Source organism: Mirounga angustirostris, unplaced genomic scaffold, assembly GCF_029215605.1.
Source record: "Mirounga angustirostris isolate CCGP_5_RB_7025 unplaced genomic scaffold, mMirAng1.0.hap1 SCAF_2, whole genome shotgun sequence".
NCBI classification, from domain to species: domain Eukaryota; kingdom Metazoa; phylum Chordata; class Mammalia; order Carnivora; family Phocidae; genus Mirounga; species Mirounga angustirostris.
This window is the reverse complement of record NW_026991710.1, coordinates 175,016,989-175,039,889: the sequence shown is the minus strand read 5'-3', so window position 1 is coordinate 175,039,889 and position 22,901 is coordinate 175,016,989. Positions and strand designations below refer to the sequence as shown.

At 39.3% G+C, this 22,901-nt stretch overlaps 1 protein-coding gene across 1 annotated transcript; it reads right to left on the bottom strand.

Moving 5' to 3' along the window:
- Nucleotides 1-4,021: 4,021 nt before the first annotated feature.
- On the bottom strand, nucleotides 4,022-22,096 carry SARAF (store-operated calcium entry associated regulatory factor). Its single transcript, XM_064585596.1, has 6 exons — nucleotides 21,830-22,096; nucleotides 12,526-12,704; nucleotides 9,562-9,979; nucleotides 7,069-7,198; nucleotides 6,288-6,436; nucleotides 4,022-4,455 (listed from the first exon to the last, which is right to left on the bottom strand). Exons 1-6 carry the CDS (start codon nucleotides 21,930-21,932, stop codon nucleotides 4,430-4,432), a joined length of 1,005 nt encoding a protein of 334 aa, XP_064441666.1. The 5' UTR covers nucleotides 21,933-22,096; the 3' UTR covers nucleotides 4,022-4,429.
- Nucleotides 22,097-22,901: the final 805 nt, after the last annotated feature.

Genomic DNA, 22,901 nt, shown 5'->3' with positions numbered 1-22,901 from the left:
ACTTCAAGCTCTATTACAAAGCTGTCGTCATCAAGACAGCATGGTACTGGCACAAAAACAGACACATAGATCAATGGAACAGAATAGAGAGCCCAGAAATGGACCCTCAACTCTATGGTCAACTAATCTTCGACAAAGCAGGAAAGAATGTCCAATGGAACAAAGACAGTCTCTTCAACAAATGGTGTTGGGAAAATTGGATAGCCACATGCAGAAGAATGAAACTGGACCATTTCCTTACACCACACACAAAAATAGACTCAAAATGGTTGAAAGACCTCAGTGTGAGACAGAAATCCATCAAAATCCTTGAGAACACAGGCAGCAACCTCTTCGACCTCAGCCTCAGCAACTTCTTCCTAGAAACATCGCCAAAGGCAAGGGAAGCAAGGGCAAAAATGAACTATTGGGACTTCATCAAGATAAAAAGCTTTTGCAAAGCAAAGGAAACAGTCAACAAAACCAAAAGACAACCGACAGAATGGGAGAAGATATTTGCAAATGACATATCAGATAAAGGGCTAGTATCCAAAATCTATAAAGAACTCATCAAACTCAACACCCAAAGAACAAAGAATCCAATCAAGAAATGGGCAGAAGACATGAACAGACATTTTTCCAAAGAAGACATCCAAATGGCCAACAGACACATGAAAAAGTGCTCAATATCGCTCAGCATCAGAGAAATCCAAATCAAAACCTCCATGAGATACCACCTCACACCAGTCAGAATGGCTAAAATTAACAAGTCAGGAAACGACAGATGTTGGCGGGGATGCGGAGAAAGGGGAACCCTCCTACACTGTTGGTGGGAATGCAAGCTGGTGCAGCCACTCTGGAAAACTGTATGGAGGTTCCTCAAAAAGTTGAAAATAGAGCTACCATATGATCCAGCAATTGCACTACTGGGTATTTACTCCAAAGATACAAAAGAAGGGATCCGAAGGGCTACGTGCACCCCGATGTTTATAGCAGCAATGTCCACAATAGCCAAACTGTGGAAAGAGCCAAGATGTCCATCAACAGATGAATGGATAAAGAAGAAGTGGTATATATATATACAATGGAATATTATGCAGCCATCAAAAGGAATGAGATCTTGCCATTTGCAACGACGTGGGTGGAACTGGAGGGTATTATGTTGAGTGAAATAAGTCAAACAGAGAAAGACATGTATCATATGATCTCACTGATATGAGGAATTCTTAATCGCAGGAAACAAACTGAGTGTTGTTGGAGTGGGGGGTGGGGTGGGAGGGATGGGGTGACTGGGTGATGGACACTGGGGAGGGTGTGTGCTCTGGTAAGCGCTGTGAATTGTGCAAGACTGTTGAATCTCAGATCTGTACCTCTGAAACAAATAATGCAATATATGTTAAAAAAAAAAAAAAAGAAAAAGAAGAAGAAGGTAGCGGGAGGGGAAGAATGAAGTGGGGGAAATCGGAGGGGTAGACGAACCATGAGAGACAATGGACTCTGAAAAACAAACTGAGGGTTCTAGAGGGGAGGGGGGTGGGAGGATGGGTTAGCCTGGTGGTGGGTATTGAGGAGGGCACATTCTGCATGGAGCACTGGGTGTTGTGCACAAACAATGAATCATGGAACACTTCATCTAAAACTAATGATGTAATGTATGGGGATTAACATAAGAATAAAATAAAAAAATAAAATAAATAAAATAAAATAAAATAAAATTTAAATGAAAATATAAAATGTTCTAAGTTATCATATGCATGGTCACCCAGAATCTTGCTTTTCATGTTATCAAAATGTGGTACTTTGTCTATCTCCATTGCCACAACACACCATGGACTACCAGTATCCTCTTTACCACTGGCCAACAGTCATTAGTGTCTTTTAATTTAATCAGATTAGAAAAAATAATCCAGAAAACCCAGAACCAGCCAACACATACCACAGCAATCATCCTGTTAATATGTCTCCCTAGGAAGTACCACCAGACACTCACCAATACCTCAGCTAAATCTTTGACTACTCTATCACTGCTGGGAATAATCTCTTAACTGTCCTGAGGTCTTTGTGCCATTGTCTCCATAGACCTGGAGGGAACATCTGACAGAAATATTGGCAGAATTCAGTCACATGACCATGCCCTAGCTGCAAGGGGCAGGAAGAAGTAATATTTGGCCTCCTCTAAAGAGCTCAGAGTCGTAAGAAAGATCTACACTTAAGAAATAATTACAGCGGAATGTACTAAGTACAACAGTAAAAGTGTGCACAATGTGTTATGGAAAAACAGTAGATAAACTTGAGCCAGTCTTGGAGGACAGGGGTCAGAATCCAAGAGATCAAGGAGCTTCAGAGAGAAGCATTCATGAAACTACAAAAACACACCTAACTGGTTAAATTACCAGCAATCCCATCCTAACATCTGAAGTTCTGCTGAACCCTCATGTGAGTAAAACTATAAAGGCCCCTCTCACCTCTCCTTTCTCCTTTTCACGCCCACCCAGCCAGGTCCACGAACCTCCCAACTTCAGGACCTAATTTCCCCTGGTGCCATCCCCTTTTGGGGGCCATCACCCCACTAATAAGACCCAGTTGTACTGTCCTTCTGAGTCTTAGATTTTGAAGATGATACCTCAGAATCTTTTCCACAAATAACAAGGAAATGTAAACATACAACAACAGAGGAGGAGCACCCTAGTGGAGGTTGGGGGCAGAGGATCTTGAGCCTTATGCGCCAGTTTCTTTCCCTTCCTTCCCTCCAGGCAGTCTTTCAAAGAGCCTCAAAGAACACCCCTAGTGCTCCTGAGAGTAATCTAAAGCCACCAGTATAGTCAACTCTATATTCACTCATTATTTTCTTAAAGTTCCAATGACCTGAAATAATGCATTCAAAAACAGAAATCGGACCTGAAATTAATGTTAACATTGTGTGGCAACTATACTCCAATTTAAAAAAAAAAACCACTTCATTAAAAAAAGAACAGCAAATTTTATATGCAGATCACTATCACTGGCACGATCTACAGCAGTTTTAAATTAACAATTTTTTTTTACTTTGCTCTCCAGGTAAAACATACTCAGTTCAAGATTATCAACTCCTATAGCAAAAAGTAAATTAAAACCCAAAACACTAAGCAGATGGGGGAAAAGGCAATAAACTGGATTTTCTTTTATTCCATCTCCTTTTACTAAGGAGAAATGGGGTAAGGATTTAGTGCAACATATTAAAGAAAAACTCTTTCCTCTGTGACATAAATTTTCTACCAAGTTTTACTGATGAGAGAAAAGAGGAGCTGTGTTCACAATATTCCTTCAACTAGTCCCTAAATCACATTTTTAAAGAATAAACAAAGGTTTGTTTTTAAATGATTCCTAAAGGGTAAAAATGAGACTCTCAGGTTGCAGAGCTTAACTAAGACAGATGGTGCAATCTTTGAGAGTTGGGAGGCTTGGAGATTTCATTGTTTTTTTTTAAAGCCATTTTTTAGCAGAGGCTTCCTTCCACACCATTTCTGAATTACTTTTTTGAAAACAATTACCAAGAGACTGGTAGCTAAGGCAACTACCATGGGAAATTAGGGAGACAGAGCTTCTGCATGCACCCCTTGTCCTTTGGGAAAAAGGGTCAAAAAAGTAACACCAATTTGTGTCAAAGCTGGTAGAAAGAATAAGAATGAAACCCCTTGTTTTTATTTTTCCTGTCATTTTAATGTAAGATTGAAACAGATAGCTACAACACTGGAGATCCCACAGAGAACTGCATGCTTTTGCTAGTAAAACACCTTTGCTGAAGCATTTAAACCTTACTTAAATGAATATGGAGGTTTCAAGCCATCTTTGTCAGCACAGAAATCATTCGCAACAACTTTCTAGATATTTTCTATCTTTTCCCAAAAAAGGTCATTCTCACTTAATTGAACTCCACCGCCACTGAAGGATTCAAAGCTCATGAGCTCAAAAGTGATCAGAACATACAGATAAGTATAATTGGTAGTCCAAAGCTTGGTTTAAATGTCTGAAGAACAGTAAACACAACACAGTAAATGCCAAATAGATTATTATCGTTTTTATAAGGTAATGACTCATCAACTAAAACCACGTAAGATTGACATTTTCTGTACCCAGTGTCTAATGGTCATAAAGCCTTCATTCTTAATGACGTCATAGGTTTTAGAAATTAACGCACTTTCAGCTTTTCACAGTAATCATCACTTTCAGAAACTAAAACACAACTGCACATTACACTAACATACAATTCTCTACAGAAGCATTTTCTCATATATCAACTGTTAGTCTCAAGTAATAGAGCACAAAAAGCAATACAGGACCAAAAAAACCACACAGCTTTTACATATTCCCCAGTTGTTAGCAGGTAGCACTTTTTTTTTTTTTTAATTCACACCAGTACTTTAAAATCAGAAATTTTGCATCCAGTGTTTGACTTCAACTTTTTAGTCTCTTATCGTCTTCTGGTACCACCATATCCTAAAATGAGAAGAGTAAAATTTATATTGGCTTTTAAAGATGCACTGGCATTGCTTATAAAACTACAACAGGAACACGTTTATTGTTAACAAATGAATAAAGAGACACGAGGGAAGGAGGAAGACAGTGCTTCGCCACCCACAACAGCCCTCCCCGTCACCCAGGCATCAAGTTGACTAGACTCAGACATGCTGCTTAGGAATCACTTGTAGTCAGGAAACCAAAGAACACGTGTTCTATGGTGGGGCCAACGTGGTACGTGCAATACTCAAAGTCTAAGCCAAAAAGCAGAGAGGCCAATGGAGCTAGCCATGCCCTGCTACCTGTCGCAACTCCAGCGGCAACAAAACTACCGCAGGAGCAAGTTTCAGGCTTTCAATGGTAAATGTTACTCAGTCAACCTCCCCCTCCACACACACACACACACACACACACACACAAAAATGCACTAATAGTTTACAAGATGACAAGTGTTCCCATCAGGTTTTCCTTTAGGTTATTCGGTAACATTTAATGATTTTCTTCATTTAAGTCCCAAAGATTCCTAGTCGATATTTATGGGTTTTTTTACAATTTTTGTTTCCACTGAGAATGAGTTTTCCTGTTGTGTTATGTCCTACGTAGCTATATTTTTATATATCCTCCCAATCACTACCTCCCCTCTTCCTCCCAAAAAGTAACCACCACCTTACATCTAACACCACAGGTTAGCTTTGCTTGTTTTTAAACATGCATATTTATAAAATATGAATGTTGTAATCATATTTATATATATTCCTTTGTGTCTGGCTTCTTTCTTTTCTTTTTATACTTGGTAGATCTACCCACATTATTGCATACAGCTGTTTATTCTCTCTCTCTGTTGCACAGCATTGCACTGTATGGCCGTAACTCAATTTATTCATCTCGTTTACTACTGCTGGATACATGGTTTTTTCCAGTTGGACGCTATTAGGAATAAAGATGCCATGAACGGTCTCGTACTTATCTTTCAGTGTACAAGTATATGCATTTCTGTTGCTATATATCTTGAGAGCGAAATTGCTGGGTCTTGAAGATGTTTGTGCTTAATTTTAGTCAGTAATGCCAATCTTGCAAAGGGATCATGTCAATTTATATTCACACCAGTACTATGAGAAATTCACTCTTACACTTCAAAACATATTTTTTTTTCAAAACATATTTAAACAAGTCTTCTGTCAATATCAAGAATTAACCTCTGTTCCATAACTTCCCCCTGCTGAAGAAGACGAATCCAATCCACAGCAATCTATTACTACTTCATTATCCATGTCCTCCCATCCTCTGCTAATTAGCTGGATGTTTTAAAACAAACAGCTTTTTAATTTTTTATATTATATCTTTGCTTTTTACAAAATTTCCTCTTAACAATAGCAATAAACATAACCACCATATTTTTGACAATTATTTAAAGTATGGATTTACTGAGTTATTTACTGAGTTTTACTGAATTTTAAAAGTTCAAACTTCTACCTAGAAAATTCCATTTTAAATAAGCTTAAAAGAAGCCTAGAGGTCACAGAATTAAACATATGGTGAAACCAATGTTTAGGAAGGTTTAAGGTAAAACCCTGGTTAGTGGTAGAAGTGAGTCTAAACCAAATCCCTGTTTGATTTTTAAAGAATGTTGAGAAAAGAATGAATCTGAACTACATTTTAATCTGAGTTAATTATGCTATTAATATTTCTGATGGGTATGCCAAATAAAATTATGATTGCTAATATATAGTTAATAACTATCTTCTTAAGTTCCAAAACTATTTCTGTACTTCACTGCTACGTACTAGGAACTTCTATGCTTTCATTCTTACCTGATGCTGTTCTGGTTCTTGTCTCTGAGCTTGAATATGCTGAATAGCTACCTGAGGCTCCACGAAGGGGTGAGTAAACACGACTATTCCATGTGCTAGAGTATGAAGGAGACGGGTAGTACCACGAGTCTGAAAAGGGTGTTGCTGCTCTATTAAAGACATAAAAGCATATCAGGCATTTTTCTTATGACTTTTAAATATCTTCCTATTCCTATGCTCTCAGAAAAAAAATACCTTTATCAAGTGTTTTTCCTCAGTGATCTGGTATAACATGAAATAAATACTGTTTTGTATTTCTGATATTGTATAGTCACTGCCATGGGGGGCAGAGTGACAGGAAGAAGAGACTCTTTCTTCCAGAACTCATACTCAGATAAAATCTAAAATTAAACTACCAATAATAAGAAGACATCCCAAAATCTGGCTCTAAGCCCTTTTCAGCCTTGCTTCTCTATCATTCTCCTATGAAACCAGACTGCTAACTGTTCCTCAAATGCCATGTTCTTTCCTGTCTTCTCATTTTCTCAGATGTTAAGTAAAGAGTCTTTTTCCTATCTCATGATCTCTATAAGGATGACACTGGAAGAAGAAACACAATAAAAGAAAACAACATATACAATATTGATGAAAGCCCATATAGCAGAGAATCTGATTTAATAGGGTAATGTCACCATAATTTATTTTCCTAACAACACCACATCCAATAAAACTGCAAAGCAAACAAAGAAGCCTCTAAAGAAAAGTGGAATTAAAGGGCAAGGGAGATCAGTGCAAAGCCTACCTGTTACTGCCAAACAAATATCCTAATATTCCTCCAGTTCCCAAGCCAGTCCAGAACCCTGGTCCTGAATTGTCATATCCCTGTTGTCCTGTGAAAGCACTGCCGAAACCAGAAGCTGCACCGTGTGGTCCTAGAAATAAAAATGATTTATTATGTATCCTCACTTAAAACAGCCCACAAAACCAAAAATAATATGGCATTTCAATTACTTCATTTGTCCTATGTATTACTAATACTCAACCCTCGACTCATAAACAAGTTGTATTCAAAAAGTGTATACTAACAAAAGCGGGGGGGCGGGGGGGGCGCCTGGGTGGTTCAGTCGGCTGAGCGTCCTACTCTTGATTTCGGCCCGGGTCATGATCTCAGGGTGTGGCATCGAGCCCCATGTCAGGCTCCCCACTCAGCAGGGAGTCTGCTTCAAGCTCTCTCCCTCTCCCTCTGTTCCTCCACCCCCACCACACACACTCTCTCTCTCTCTGAAATAAATAAATCTTTTTTAAAAAAGTGTATTCATAAAATACTGATTTATAACTAAGGAGGAGCTTTCCCACGGACATGAAAAAAAAGAGATATATTTTAGAAGGGGGGTTAGTTCCCTCCTGTAAAGTCACATCTGCCCTGCTCAGGATCAGCTACTGGAAGATGACCCCCCTGGGAGTTCCTTCTTTTGTATATGAACATCTGTAAGAGCTTCAGGTGATAGCTGTACTTGAGTGTCTAATGGAGGAATCCAAGTGGAGGCAGCAGCCAAAGATTTGTATCAACTGGGAAGTCAGATCTTAAAGAGACCAAAAAAGTATCTTCAGCTCAGAGGAAGTTGTTTTTTTTTTTTTAATTGATGTACAGCACACATAAAGGAAAGTGTGCTAATCTCACATGAAACAACATAATAAATGTGTACATATGTACTCGTGCATGTAACCACTATGCACATCAGTAAAACATTTCTAGCACCCCGGAAGGCTCCCTCGTGACAATTCCCAATAGACACCCACCCACACCAGAGATAAGCATTACCCTGACTTCTCTCACTATACTTTAGTTTTACCCATTCCTGAACTTTGTATAAACATAATCACACACTAGGTACTCTTCCGTGTCCAGCACATCATTGTGTCTATGAGAGTCAACCCCCATTATTGCATTGTATCAGTTTTTGGGTTTGTTTTTTTAAACTGATCCATTGTGTATTCCATTGTGTGAAAAAAATCACAATTTGTCCCATTCTTATGTTTACGTACATTCTATTTCCAGTTTTTTACTGTTATGAATAAAACTGTAAAAATACTCTGTGCATGTCTTTTTGTGTACAAATGCATGCATTTCTCTTAGGTATGTATTGAGAATGGAACTGCTGGGTCATAGGGGAGGCAGTGACAGTTTTCAAAATGTTTTCTATTTTAACTCCTATCATCAAGTTGCAGTTGACTACATCCTTACCATTACCTGGTACTCTCCCTTTTTAATGTCAGCCATTATGGTGGTTATATAGTGGTTAATAATGAACTCAGTGTGGTTTTAATTTGCATTTTCCTGAAAACTAATGATGCTAGGCACCTTTTCATACTGTTACTGGACATCTGGATATCTTCTATTATAAAATGGCTGTTCAAGTCTCTGTCCGTTTTAAAAACTGGGTTGTGTGTCTTCCCTCAGATTTGTGGGAGAGTTCTTTATATATTCTAGGGCTCGCTTGGGCAGCACATACATATATATTCTAGATACATACCCTGTGTTGGAAATAACGTTTTACAAATATTTTCTCCCAGTCTGTGGCTTGCCTTTCCACTCTGTTAATGTGGTCTTTTGGTGGCTAAACATTCTTAATTTAAATAAAGTCAAATTTATCCACCCGTTCTTTATGGCTGGAAATTTTTATAGTCTAAGAAATTTTTACCTACCGCATGATCATGACAAATATCTTCCTATGTTTTCTGGAAACCTGTTTTACCTTTTATGCTGACATCTATAATATTTAATGAATAAATTTTTGTGTATGATATGAGAGTTCAAGGTAAATGCTTATTACCAAATCTGATCAAGTTTTTCTGATTAAGGTGATTTATAATTTAATCATGCCACCTTCAAATAATAATCACAATTACCCTTACATAGAATAAGAGGTAAAGAAGTTGAAAAGTAAAATATAAGATGAGAAGACAAATCTGCTTTGGTTTCCCAATCTGACCACATTCTATTTCAGAAACCAGCACAAGATTCACTACCTGGCGGGGCGCCTGGGTGGCTCAGTTGGTTAAGCGACTGCCTTCGGCTCAGGTCATGATCCTGGAGTCCCGGGATCGAGTCCCGCATCAGGCTCCCTGCTCAGCGGGGAGTCTGCTTCTCCCTCTGACCCTCCTCCCTCTCATGCTCTCTTTCATTCTCTCTCTCTCAAATAAATAAATAAAATCTTTTAAAAAAAAAAATTAAAAAAAAAAAAAGATTCACTACCTGGCATCTACCCTACTTATTGCCATTAGGGAAACATACCTGTGAATTCAGACTTAAAGCCTGCAGGAGGGGGTCCTGCTGAGTTGGTGAATCTCTGATAATGATGGGAATTTGGAGGATACTCAGAATATGGTGGAGGAGAATCTTGACCATCGCTAAGGAACAATTTATAAACTCCAAAAGCAATAGCAAGTAGTACTACGATGGTAATCAATCCACTGATGCCACTTGAATCTGAGGAGTACAGCTTATTATAATAATCAGAGAAAGAGTTAAAGCCATGTTTTTTTCCAGACTCTCTCAATTTCTTCAGGCCAAGTTCTGTATAATCTAAGTTATACTCCAAGCCACAGGAACCTCTTAGTATATACTGGTCTTCAGAGGATTCATAGCCTTCACAGCTTACCACAGTTTTTCCAAATTTATATGCAATATCTAAATCGGTCTTACATTCCCACTGTGAAGAAAAATAGAAATAGGCTATTAGAATCAAAAATTGTTTTTCATCTAATATGTACTATTTGGGGAGTCATAAAACTGCAAAATGAAGTCAGGGAATGATAAAATTCACAACAATGAGTACTTCTGTGTTGGGGAAGGTAACCCAGGGACTTCAAAGCTAGGTACTAGGTACCTGAGTGTCTGTTTTATTACTATTCCTTATTCCTTACATACACGTGTAAGCAATTCTTTTGTACATTAAATATTCCACAATTGTAAATGTTAAGCAAAATTTTTAAATGTCAACTTTTTGCCACTGTTGTTCAAGATGTTTTAAAAATAAGAGGTTTTGGGGGGCACCGAGGTGGCAGAGTCAGTTAAGTGACCGACTCTTGGTTTCGGCTCAGGTCGTGATGTCGGGGTGGTGAGATGGAGCCCCGCCACTCAGCACAGAGTCCGCCTAAGACTCTCTCCCGCTCCCTCTGCCCTGCCACCCATCCCCCATGACAGCATGTGCTCACTCTTTCTCTCTCTAAAATAAATCAATCTCCTAAAAATAAATAATATAAGGGCGCCTGGGTGGCTCAATTGGTTGAGCGACTGCCTTCAGCTCAGGTCATGGTCCCGGAGTCCTGGGATCGAGTCCCACATCGGGCTCCCGGCTCAGCGGGGAGCCTGCTTCTCCCTCTGACCCTCTCCCCTCTCATGCTGTTTCTCTCTCTCTCTCTCTCTCTCTCTCAAATAAATAAATTTTAAAAATCTTTAAAAAAAAATAAATAAATATATAAATAAATAAATAATATAAATGGAGTTGGTTTTTTTTTAAGTTAAGGCTCAAACATCAGCATCATACAGGAGTATCTGGTAACTACATATAGCATCAGAGATAGTATATAACCTTCTGAGAAAAACTTTCTGCACAAATTTTATAATACTATGGACTAACCTTCCAAGGGTCCAATCCTCTAAGTAATTCTCTTAAAAAAATGTTTAAAGTAATCTCTACACCCAGCATGGGGCCTGAACTCACAACCCCAAGATCAAGAATCACATATTCCACTGACTGAGCCAGCCAGGCGCCCCATCTCTTAAAAAATTTTTTGAAGATATTTAGAAAAATGCAAAAAGAATTCACGCTAGCCTCAAAAATTTCCACCTTAAAAAAAAAGTCCACTCCCCCCACCTGTGCATGCTCTCTCGCTCTTGCTCTCTCAAATAAATAAAATAAAATCTTTTTTTAAAAAGTCTGAGTTTAAATTTCATAACTATATTTTGAGCAAAATAGGTAATATGCTTCTTTAACAGCATTTAAAGAGACACAAGCTAAAATAGATCTGATTTGTTCTTCTGCGTTTCTGTAAGTTTTTGGCCAATTATCTTCCTCTCCCAAATTTCAGATATGTTATTTTATTTTTTATAACAGCTTTATTGAAATATGATTCACCTACCATACATTCACCCATTTTGATGGTTTTTAGTATATTCACAGTTGTGCAACCACCACCACAATCAATTTTAGCTATTTTCATCACCTCAAAAAGAAATCTCATATCCATTAGCAGTCATTCACTTCCTCCCAAATCTCCCAGCCCTGAGCAACTGCCTTTATGGATTTCCCTATCCTGAACATTTCATACAACATGTGACTGACTTCTTTGACTTAGCATAATATTTTCACACATGTTGTAGCATGTATCTGTTCTTCATTCCTTTTTATGGCGAAATAATATTCCATTGTATGGATACACCACATTTTGTTTATTCATTCATCAATAATAGACATTCAGGATGTTTCTACTTTTTGGCTATTATGAATAATGCTGCTACAAACATTTATGTACAAATTTTCGTGTGGACATATATTTTTAATTCTCCTGGGTCTAGACCTAGTAGTGGAATGACTGGGGCATATAGTAACTCTATGTTTAACCTTTTGAGGAACAGCCAGGCAGTTTTCCAAAGCAGCTGCACCATTTTACATTTCCTAACAGCCTATGATTCCTGATCATGTTAACATTATTTCTCAAGGGCAGGTTGGTATTCTTTGAGGAGTGACAGTAAAATTACAACGAGAAGAGAACCTCTACCCCTACCCTCAAGTATATAAAGTTTTGAAAATTTACTAATGTGTTAGAAGAAAATAACAATGAATATTTCTAGGCCTTATTTTTATTTATTTTTTTTAAAGATTTTATTTATTTATCTGACAGAGAGAGCAGGAGACCACAGGCAGGGGGAGAGGCAGAGGGAGAGGTAGAAGCAGGCCCCCCACTGAGCAGGGAGCCCGATGTGGGACTCGATCCCAGGACCCTGGGATCATGATCTGAGCTGAAGGCAGATGCTTAACCGACTGAGCCACCCAGGCACCCCTATTTCCAGGCTTTAAAATCAGTTCATTTCTTTTGGAGGATGTTCTTCCAGAAAATGAATAACTGATTTATATTTATATATTTAACTTGAGATTTTCTATATGTCTTTCCCAAAAATACTGAGTAATATCCCAATAAACACTTTATTGAATAAAAACTCCAGTTAGACTGTCATCAACATAATGAATATTACCTGTACATCATAACCATCCCAACCTTTGTTCTGACATTGTATGACTTCGGGGGTATAAGAATCACAACCAGCTGTGCCTCCAACACATTTCAATTGTGGGATCGGATCCAGCCTACGAGAGGTGGTATAGCGGTCATGGTAGAGGGTGAGAGCTTTTACATCCCGCAACAATATTCTGTCTAAAACAAGAACACAGATGAACAGGTGGTAAATATATTGTCAAACACAGAGTCATCCTAATAAAACTCTTGTCATAGAAAATACTTTCAAAAGTAAGTGGATGTAGAATTCTAGATTGTCACTCAAGCAAGAGAGTAGATTTTTCAGACATCTGAAAGGTTTCAAAATCTTTACCTCCCAGGTATCAATTCTCAGTAAGATAATGAAGGATACTCACAAGAGAAAAACATAAAAACCAGAGGTCTAAAGAAAGAGTAGTGGCATACAGAGGGACAAAGTTAATCCCAAGGAGAATGATAAGAGAAGATAAGATAGCAGGATGATAACCATGGGTCAGGCAGAGGGTAACAAGTCCACACTGCAAGCGTACTGCTCAAAAGGGCTACCAGCAAAATTCCCTGCTGTTACCTTACCTTCTTTTTTAAACCTAAGGACAGAATGTCCAGGTGAACCTGGCTTTGGTTTTTATCTGTATTTGGTCTGTCTTGACCTTGAGGTGATGGAAGTTCCTCCTCTTCCCCCCATGTCCTGCTACCTGGGATCAGCTGAGGACACTCATATCACCCCATCGTTTTATTCTTCTTTAAACTATTCATGTATGTTTATGATATATTTCATGATTTTTTAAAATAGTGAAACCCACTCTTCCTCCAATTTCACATTTCTGTAATAACCCAAATTAACGACCTGGTAAGTACCTTTTTCTTGCTTACCCAGACACAGATACAGGAGTTGTTTTGGGTTTTGCTAATCTATGGTTATAAAAACTGAATATACAGTCCACATTATTCTTCACATGGTTTTTCCACTTAATTATACATCATAGACATTCCCTCATATCAGCAGATACAGATCATATTTGTACTTATTTACCAAAAAAAGAACTTAATAAATGTGACTAAGCTGAGATAAAACTAGAAATATAACATCAAACATATAATAATATATAAAATCAATAATGGAAAGACAGCTGAAAACTAGTAACAACAAAGAAAGTAAATGTGGACTACATATATCAAAATATATTATTAAACCTATAGTAGTATAAACAGTGTAATATTGGCAGAGGATTAGAAAAATTGATCATCATACACCATGTACAAAAATTAATCCATGATGGCTAAAAACTTACCATAAAACATACAACAAATAAAAAATACTGGAAGAAAGCACAACAGAATGTTTATAATCCTGGTATGGAGAATTCTTAAGACACCAAAAGAAAAAGACCGACCAGCAAGATAAAGACTGTAATTGATCAAATTATGTTCAATCTATGAATCAGAGTCTATAATGATACTCAAAGAGAATGCCAAAAACTCATTTGTCACTAAAAGTTGCTACCTACCTCCTTACTCCGAAAATTGGTAATTAAAGATTAAAAATTAAATTTATATTCTGACTTTCCACCAGGAACTGTAATCTGAAATAGCCTCAGGTGATAATGGAAATCTCAACTTTACTGAAGAATGACAGCTAATAAATGCAGAAGAAATGACAGAATTAGAAAAAAATCATCATTTCATAATGCCCAAAGAAACCGATGCAGACAAGGATTTACTGGTTTTAAAATCATTAAGAGACTGGATATTGGTATGGGACCAAGTAACATTACACAGAGTGCTTTCTGGAAAAATGTAACTTCACAAGGGTTATAAAGCCACTTTTAATCTACTAGTTAATCTTAACATCAATAATGGTAGAACAAATTGATATTATACCATCTACTATGATGTAATCCCCAAAAGTATTTAACATGAATTTTATCAAACCTTTGGACTTAACATCCAGTCTACGAGAAAAACAGGGAAGAAAAAAGCAAGCTAAAACACCATGAGAAAACAGAATCCAGAAGGTAGGATACTCTAAAGGACAACAAGCCCAAACCCTTCAGCAAAGCAGTAGCATAAATAAAGGACTCTTTGTTCTACATTTAAGAAGACTTAAGGGAGAATACAATCAGATGGGATGCACAGACCTGGATTGGGTCGGGTTTTGAACCAACTAGTTTAGACATTTCAGGCATAATTGTGATATCTGAATATGGAATGGATAATTAGTTGATATTAAGAAATTAAGATTAATTTTGTCAGGGGTAATGTTATTTTTACCTTGTGGGGAAAAGTTCCTTTTTAAAAAAGGACGGGGGGCATATTGAAGGATTTAATGATGGCCTGTCATAATGCCTAAAATTACATTGACATATTTCAACCCTAAATACAGAGTTGAGAGAAAACAGGAATATGTAAAGATTGATAACTTTCCACCAAAATTTAAAATATCTTTCCCAGAATTCCTCTGGTAGACTGACTAGAATGACTTAGGATCCAGTAATTCTAGTAAAATGAGTATTTGGCTTTCCCAGTATCTACATGGAGGTAGACAAGGAGAAGAAGGTAGACAACGGCTTCTGAGTAATCCTCCAGTAGTATCTGTCACATGTGGTACAAACAGAAGAAATAACATTTTATTCAGAGTTTCTGGACCTACAAAATCCAAGAGAACTTCCCAAAAGACAACCATGGCATAATAAGAGAATTTGATAAAACAGCTAGATATTTTATCAATTACCAAAGGTCAACAGTTTTTTCTATAACTGTATCCAATTAAAAATGAAAATAGGAAGCCTATCTCAAATTAGTGCCAAACTACATAAAACATAAAAACATACATAAAATATCTGGAAATAAACTTAGGATCAATATGTGATCTATATTTTAAAAATACATATATATGCACTACTGGGTATTTACCCCAAAGATACAAATGTAGGGATCCGAAGGGGTACGTGCACCCCGATGTTTATAGCAGCAATGTCCACAATAGCCAAACTGTGGAAAGAGCCAAGATGTCCATCGACAGATGAATGGATAAAGAAGATGTGGTATATATATACAATGGAATATTATGCAGCCATCAAAAGGAATGAGAGCTTGCCATTTGCAACGACGTGGATGGAACTGGAGGTTGTTATGCTGAGCGAAATAAGTCAATCTGAGAAAGACATGTATCATATGATCTCACTGATATGAGGAATTCTTAATCGCAGGAAGCAAACTGAGGGTTGCTGGAGTGGGGGGTGGGGTGGGAGGGATGGGGTGACTGGGTGATAGACACTGGGGAGGGTAGGTGCTCTGGTAAGCGCTGTGAATTGTGCAAGACTGTTGAATCTCAGATCTGTACCTCTGAAACAAATAATGCAATATATGTTAAAAAAAAAAAAAAAAAGAAGAAGAAGAAGGTAGCGGGAGGGGAAGAAGGAAGCGGGGGAAATCGGAGGGGTAGACGAACCATGAGAGACGATGGACTCTGAAAAACAAACTGAGGGTTCTAGAGGGGAGGGGGGTGGGAGGATGGGTTAGCCTGGTGGTGGGTATTGAGGAGGGCACATTCTGCATGGAGCACTGGGTGTTGTGCACAAACAATGAATCATGGAACACTTCATCTAAAACTAATGATGTAATGTATGGGGATTAACATAAGAATAAAAAAAAGAAAAAAAAATCATCATAGATAAAATTAAAAAAAAAAAACATATATAATAAGATCTAAATAAATGTAATGCACTTCCCACCAGGAACCAAATTGGGATTTTTGGAACCAGGAAGAAATTATGTTAAAGGTCCTGTGGAAAAACTAATGTCTATAAATAGCAAAGAATTTTTTGAAAAAGAATTGCTTTACCAGACAATAAAACTTACCATAAAATAACTATAATCAAGATAGTATGGAATTAGAACAGAAATAGGCAAAGGAGGGGGGGGATGGAGTAATTGGGTGATGGGTATTAAGGAGGTCACTTGATGTAACGAGCACTGGATGTTATATGCAACTCTTGAATCACTAAATTCTACCCCTGAAACTAATAATATACTATATGTTAACTAACTTGAATTTAATCTTTTTTAATTAAAAAAAAATAGGCAAGGGAACTATGAAACAAAAGAAAGCCCAGAATAAATCCAGATATATGTAGGAATCCAATAGAAGATAAAGTGGACTTTTGGGGGCACCTGAGTGGCTCAATCAGATGAGTACCTGACTCTTAATTTTAGCTCAGGTCATGATCTCTGGGTGGTGGGATCAAGCCCCTCACTGGGCTCTCGAGTGGGGCTCCACGCTCAGCTGGAGTCAGCCTGAGATTCTCTCTCTCTCCCTCTTCCTCTGTCTCTTCCCCTGTTCGTGCTTGTGTGCACACCCGCACTGTCTCTCAAATAAATAAAAAAAAAAAAAAATGTCAGTCGTTAAGAGTCTGCCTTCGGCTCAGGTCACGATCCGGAGGTCCTGGGATTGAGCCCCGCATCGGGCTCCCTGCTCGGTAGGAAGCCTGCTTCTCCCTCTCCTAATCCCCCTGCTTGTGTTCCCTCTCTCGCTGTGTCTGTCTCTGTCAAATAAATAAATAAATAAATATATTTTTAAAAAATAAAAATAAAAATAAATAAATAAATAAATAACTTAAAAAAGAAAAGATAAAGTGGACTTTTTAATTTAGAAAAAAAAAAGAGTGCCTTCTTTAATACATGACACCAACATAATTGACTATGCAGCTAGAAGAAAATCCACAGCAATATAAAAACTTAATTCCACATGGGCTGAAGACCTAAAATTTCCAAGAACTATATTAAAATAAAATATGGTATATTAACCCCAAACGACCACCTCATACATAAAAAACTGTAACAATGAAAATATTCAAAGGTTTAAAGTCATAAGGTATTATTAAACTAAGTAACAGGAATAATAATAACTTGAAATTATTGTAGCAGGGTTGAGATAATGCAAAGAACACTGAACTAAATTCCCATCACCAACTTGCTGTATGACTTTGGCCAAGTCACTTAATTTATCTGCATAGAAGTTTCCTCACTTGTAAAATTAAGAAGATAATATCAACTTTAAAACTGGTCATGAAGCTTTGATTTATCAACCTTAAAATAGGTTCTGAAGCTTAGGTATGATTTACTAGAACTGTCCTGCAGAGTACTTGACACATAATAAATGATCAAGTACAATATATATTACTGAGAATGTTGAAGGAGCTATATACACACTGGGTTTCATTACCATAACCCTACAGCATTTTTCTTCCCTAGATCTCCTAAAGGTCGCTGTTTGTGGCCTTAAAAATTCCTATGTTGGGGCGCCTGGGTGGCTCAGTCGTTAAGCGTCTGCCTTCGGCTCAGGTCATGATCCCAGGGTCCTGGGATCAAGCCCCGCATTGGGCTCCCTGCTCGGCAGGAAGCCTGCTTCTCCCTCTCCCGCTCCCCCTGCTTGTGTTCCCTCTCTGGCTGTCTCTCTCTCTCTCAAATAAATAAATAAAATCTTAAAAAAAACAAAAATTCCTATGTTGAAGCCCTAATCCCAATGTCAGTATATCTGGAGGCAAGGACTTTGGGAAGTGATTAGTTTTAGATGAGGGCTTGAGGATGAAGCCCCTATGATAGCAGACCTTTATAAGAAGAGGAAAAGACCAGAGCCTTCTCTTTCTCTGCCATGTGAGGACATAACAAGACAATCATCTGCAAACCAAGAAGAGGATCCTCACCTACAAACGAGGAAGAGGGTCCTCACCCGACACCAAACATGCTAGCACCCTGATCTTGGACTTCCCAGCCTCCAGAATATGAGAAATAAATGCTTGCTGTTTAAGCCAACCAATCACGGTATTTTGTGGGCACCTGGGTGACTCGGTTAGGCAACTGCCTTGGGCTCAGGTCATGATCCTGGAGTCCCAGGATTGAGTCCTGCATCAGGCTCCCTGCTCAGCAGGGAGTCTGCTTCTCCCTCCGACCCTCCCCCCTCTCAGGCTCTCTCTCTCATTCTCTCTCTCTCAAATAAATAAAATCTTTAAAAAAAAAAACAAAAAAAAAAAACATGGTATTTTGTTATGCAGCCCAAAGTGAGACGAGGTCTAAGAACAAAGTGCTCATACCCATCCACCACTAGTTGTATCAGTCAAGAGTCACAGGGAGTTCCCACAAGTCCAGACTCACAAATGGAAATCCATTCACAGGTCTCAAACTTAAGATGAACAAAACCAAACATGCTTCTCTCACGATCTTCCACATCTCTCAGGTAATGGTCACTCCACACTTCCAGTCACTCAGGCCAAAAATTTGGATCACCTTTGTCCTCTCCTCTCACCCCTACATCTAATCCATCAGAATAGCATGTCAGCTCCACCTTCTAAACAGGTGAGAATCCAATCACTCTCACCAACTCCACTGCTTCTCCGCTGGCCACACCACCATCCCTACTCTTGGAACTCACTGTACCAGCAGCCTCTTCACTGGCCTCCCTGCTTCCCCGGACCTCCTACAGTCTGTTCTCCACAGAGAGGACAGAATGAGCCTTTAAAATGCAAGTCATGGGTCGCCTGGGTGGCTCAGTTGGTTGGGCGATTGCCTTCGGCTCAGGTCATGATCCTGGAGTCCCGGGATCCAGTCCCGCATCAGGCTCCCTGCTCTGCAGGGAGTCTGCGTCTCCCTCTGACCCTCCCCCCTCTCATGTGCTCTCTCTCATTCTCTTTCTCTCAAATAAATAAATAAAATCTTTAAAAAAATAAAATAAAATGCAAGTCACGGTTATCCCTCCTCGACCCTCAGGTTTCTGATCAAATGTCACCTTAACAGTGACTTCTTCCCTGACCAATGTATATTTTGAAAGTTCCACTTCTACCTGCACACCCTGTCTTCCTTCCCCTGTGTTATCATTGCCCATACCACTTTTCATGATATGACATGCTACTCACCAATTTGTGTATTGTTTATTTCTCCTCAATAGATGTAAACTCTCTGGGGGCAAAATGCTTCACTTTTGTTCACTGCTATATTGCCAACACCCAGAAAAGTGACTTAAATATAAAATAATTCCATAAAGAATTTTGAAAAGTCCGGTAATCTCTTTAGAACTGGTACAATTTTTTTCCAGACAAATTATCACTCTATGTTAGCTAAAGACAAAGTGCACCCAAAGTAAAAAAAATATTAGGGAGTGATTATTGTTTTATTACAAGGCTTGATACAACTTGACCCAATAAAACTTTTACAGAACAGTTCCTCAAAGTAAATTTAAGGTAAAGTAGAATTTATAAAAATCGATTGTGTTTACTCTGCAAAATATTTTGGTGCTTTTTGTTCCAGAACAATAGTTTATACATTAGATAGACTAAGAGCTACCAAGAAGTGGTTCACCATTCATTTAAATTTGGTTCCTTTTTTTAATTTCCCTGACTCTTCATCTGTAAACTTCCTTTTTTTTTTTTTTTAAATTTTATTTATTTGAGAGAGAGAGAATGAGAGACAGAGAGCATGAGAGGGAGAAAGGTCAGAGGGAGAAGCAGACTCCCTGCTGAGCAGGGAGCCCGATGCGGGACTCGATCCCGGGACTCCAGGATCATGACCTGAGCCGAAGGCAGTCGCTTAACCAACTGAGCCACCCAGGCGCCCTCCTTTTTTTTTTTTTTTTTTTTAATTAAGAATTGAGGGTTCGGGGCGCCTGGGTAGCTCAGTTGGTTAAGCATAGGACTCTTGATTTCAGCTCAGGTCATGATCTCATGGTGGTGGGATAAAGCCTCAAGCTGGGCTCCCCGCTCAGCCGGAGTCAGCTTGAGATTCTCTCCCTCTCTCTCTCCCTCCGCTCCTCCCCCTGCACATGCGTTCACCCGAGCACACACGCACACTCTCTCTCTCAAATAAGTAAGTCTTCAAAAAAAAAAAAGAGAATTGATGGTTCAACTGTTTCAGTCCTGTTTTTAAATTATAATTCTGATCAAAATGTCCTCTGTATATACAACTTTCTAGGAATACATAAATAAATGGACATTTAAAGTCAACCTGTCTTTTATTACTAATAAAACATCCACATCAAATCAGTTACTCAAAGCCAAGTATTTGCAAACAGCACCTTCTCTCTCATTTCAGCATTTAGGAATAAAATAGGATATTACAGAAGTGAATCTCTTGCTTAAGAAACATGGGCATTTCCTATCACCCAAGTCACAAATGCAATGTTGATACCTTTCACGCTTTAACATCTTCATTCTCCAAACAAAAAATGTTCTAACTATTTAAAAGTCATTTCTTGGGGCGCCTGGGTGGCTCAGTCGTTAAGCGTCTGCCTTCAGCTCAGGTCATGATCCCAGGATCCTGGGATCGAGCCCTGTATCAGGCTCCCTGCTCTGTGGGAAGCCTGCTTCTCCCTCTCTCTCTCCCTCTCCCCCTGCTTGTGTTCCCTCTCTCGCTGTGTCTCTGTCAAATAAATAAAATCTTTAAAAAAATAAAAATAAAAAATAAATTAAAAGTCATTTCTTACATCACTCCAATTTAACAACATGCGTCATTAAATGGAAACCTTTATGTTTGTGTATATATACACATATTAATTACACGGAATATTATTTATCCCATAAAAATTCTTTAGAATATTCTAATAACATAGTAATAAAAAAAAATCTCTTCTCCAGAAATCACTTATCATGTATCATCGCACACAAGAAAATAACAATAAAATGTTTTTTAAATTCTAGTGTGCGGTGAAAAAGAAGAAAAGCTGAGGTAACGAGATGAACTTCACTGTAGTGGTCGGAATAAGAAGCATGGGTTCTGCTCATGTAAGTAGTACAGTCTACGACTCTGCTAACCTACCTACAAGGTTTACATCGCTGCCCACTAAGTGTGACTCACAGACTGCCGGTGCTGTGGCAACTGTCAGCTATAGCAACAGGCAGCCTTGACAACAGGCAGGGAAGATGACTTCAGACAGTCATGACAACAAAGCAAGAGGAGCAGGTGAGAGCCGAGCTTTCCAGTTATTCTTAGGGATGAGGATTGTAGTCCGAGAAAGGAGAAGGTAGACAAATTCTGGGAGTCCAGGGAAGGGAGAAAGGGGACCGTAAGAATACAGAGTCGTCCCGCCCCGCCGACTTCCCAACAGTCCCCACTTGTCCCGTAGGACGTCTGAGAAGAGCAAAAGGAACAGGCAGGACGCAGGTGAAGAGGGAAGAAGATGGAAATGAGAAATCAGGGCTGAAAGGCCCAAGCGGAGGCGAACGGAAATGTCGCCCGCTGGGCCTCTGAGCGCTAGCTGTACGCGACAGAAAGGGACGGGTGACGACAGCACTCACCAGGGTCTTCCCAGCCGAGGGCAGGGCCCGCGACCAGCAGAAGCAAAAGGAGGCTGAGAAGGGGGCAGCGTCCAGCAGCTTCCGGCCCACCGGCTGCGGCCATGGCTCTGGGTGAGCGGGCGGTTGCCAGGCGGCTGCCAGGCCGGAATCCTGTTGCGGAAGTCTGTCCGCGCGCGGCCGCACCGCAACGCCAGGGGCTCCGGCCGCGGCGCAGGGAAGTCTGCCCGCGGCGCCGCAGCGAAGGTCCGTGCGCGAGTGTTACGTCATTGTCACTGAGCCGCGCTGGAGAACACGAGTGGACACTGCAGGCCCCGCCCCTGAGGCTTAGAGCGGCTGGGGGCGTGGCCAAGGGCAGGACGCTTCCGCTGGGGGCGGATCCATGAGCGGGGCGCTGGGTGCTGGGGCTGGGACCGAAATGACGCAACCCGGTTGCGTTTGGTCTGCGGCTCAGAAAGCGAAGGGACAAGGGTTAGAGAGATTGAAACCAACGTAAAATCTAAGAAATGTACTTGGGTTATGTATTTCCGAAACCTCCGTAACCTTTCTGAGGAAAGTAACTGTGCATTATAAAACTTTCTGTCTTCAGCACCTAACATAGAGCCTGGTACATGATTCGTGTTCCACTATTGTTTGCTAAGAATATTCAGGTGAAAGGTAGCAAGGGAATATGTTGTCTGGTTTCAGAAGTTCAGAGCCTTTATGTATTTCCTTGTACGTGGAGGCAGTAAGAACTTACAAAATATCAGGAGAAGAAACTACTACTTAACCAGTCAGAGAAAACAGTTCTAAGAGTGCACCAGCATTATCTTTGAGGCCTGACGGCCCTGGGTTTCTCTCATTCATTCATTCATTCATTCATTCAACAAATGCAGGTTGAATGCCTAATATGTGTCAGGCGCTGCTTTAGGCATGGAAGATACAGACAAATCCCCGGTACTCGTGGACCTTACACTAAAGCTGGATAGGAAAAACAACATTAAATAATTAGTAAGCAAAGATAATAGGCAGTGATAAACGCACTGATGAAAATTAAACACGGTGTTACAAATAGAGACTGGGAGGCAACTTCAGG

Coding starts and splice junctions, on each gene's coding strand:
- SARAF (XM_064585596.1), bottom strand. CDS start 21,932: ATGGCCGCAGCCGGTGGGCCGGAAGCTGCTGGACGCTGCCCCCTTCTC. Junction 12,705..21,829: donor CCTCGGCTGGGAAGACCCTG/GTGAGTGCTGTC, acceptor TTCTTGTTTTAG/ACAGAATATTGTTGCGGGAT. Junction 9,980..12,525: donor GGGATGGTTATGATGTACAG/GTAATATTCATT, acceptor TTTTCTTCACAG/TGGGAATGTAAGACCGATTT.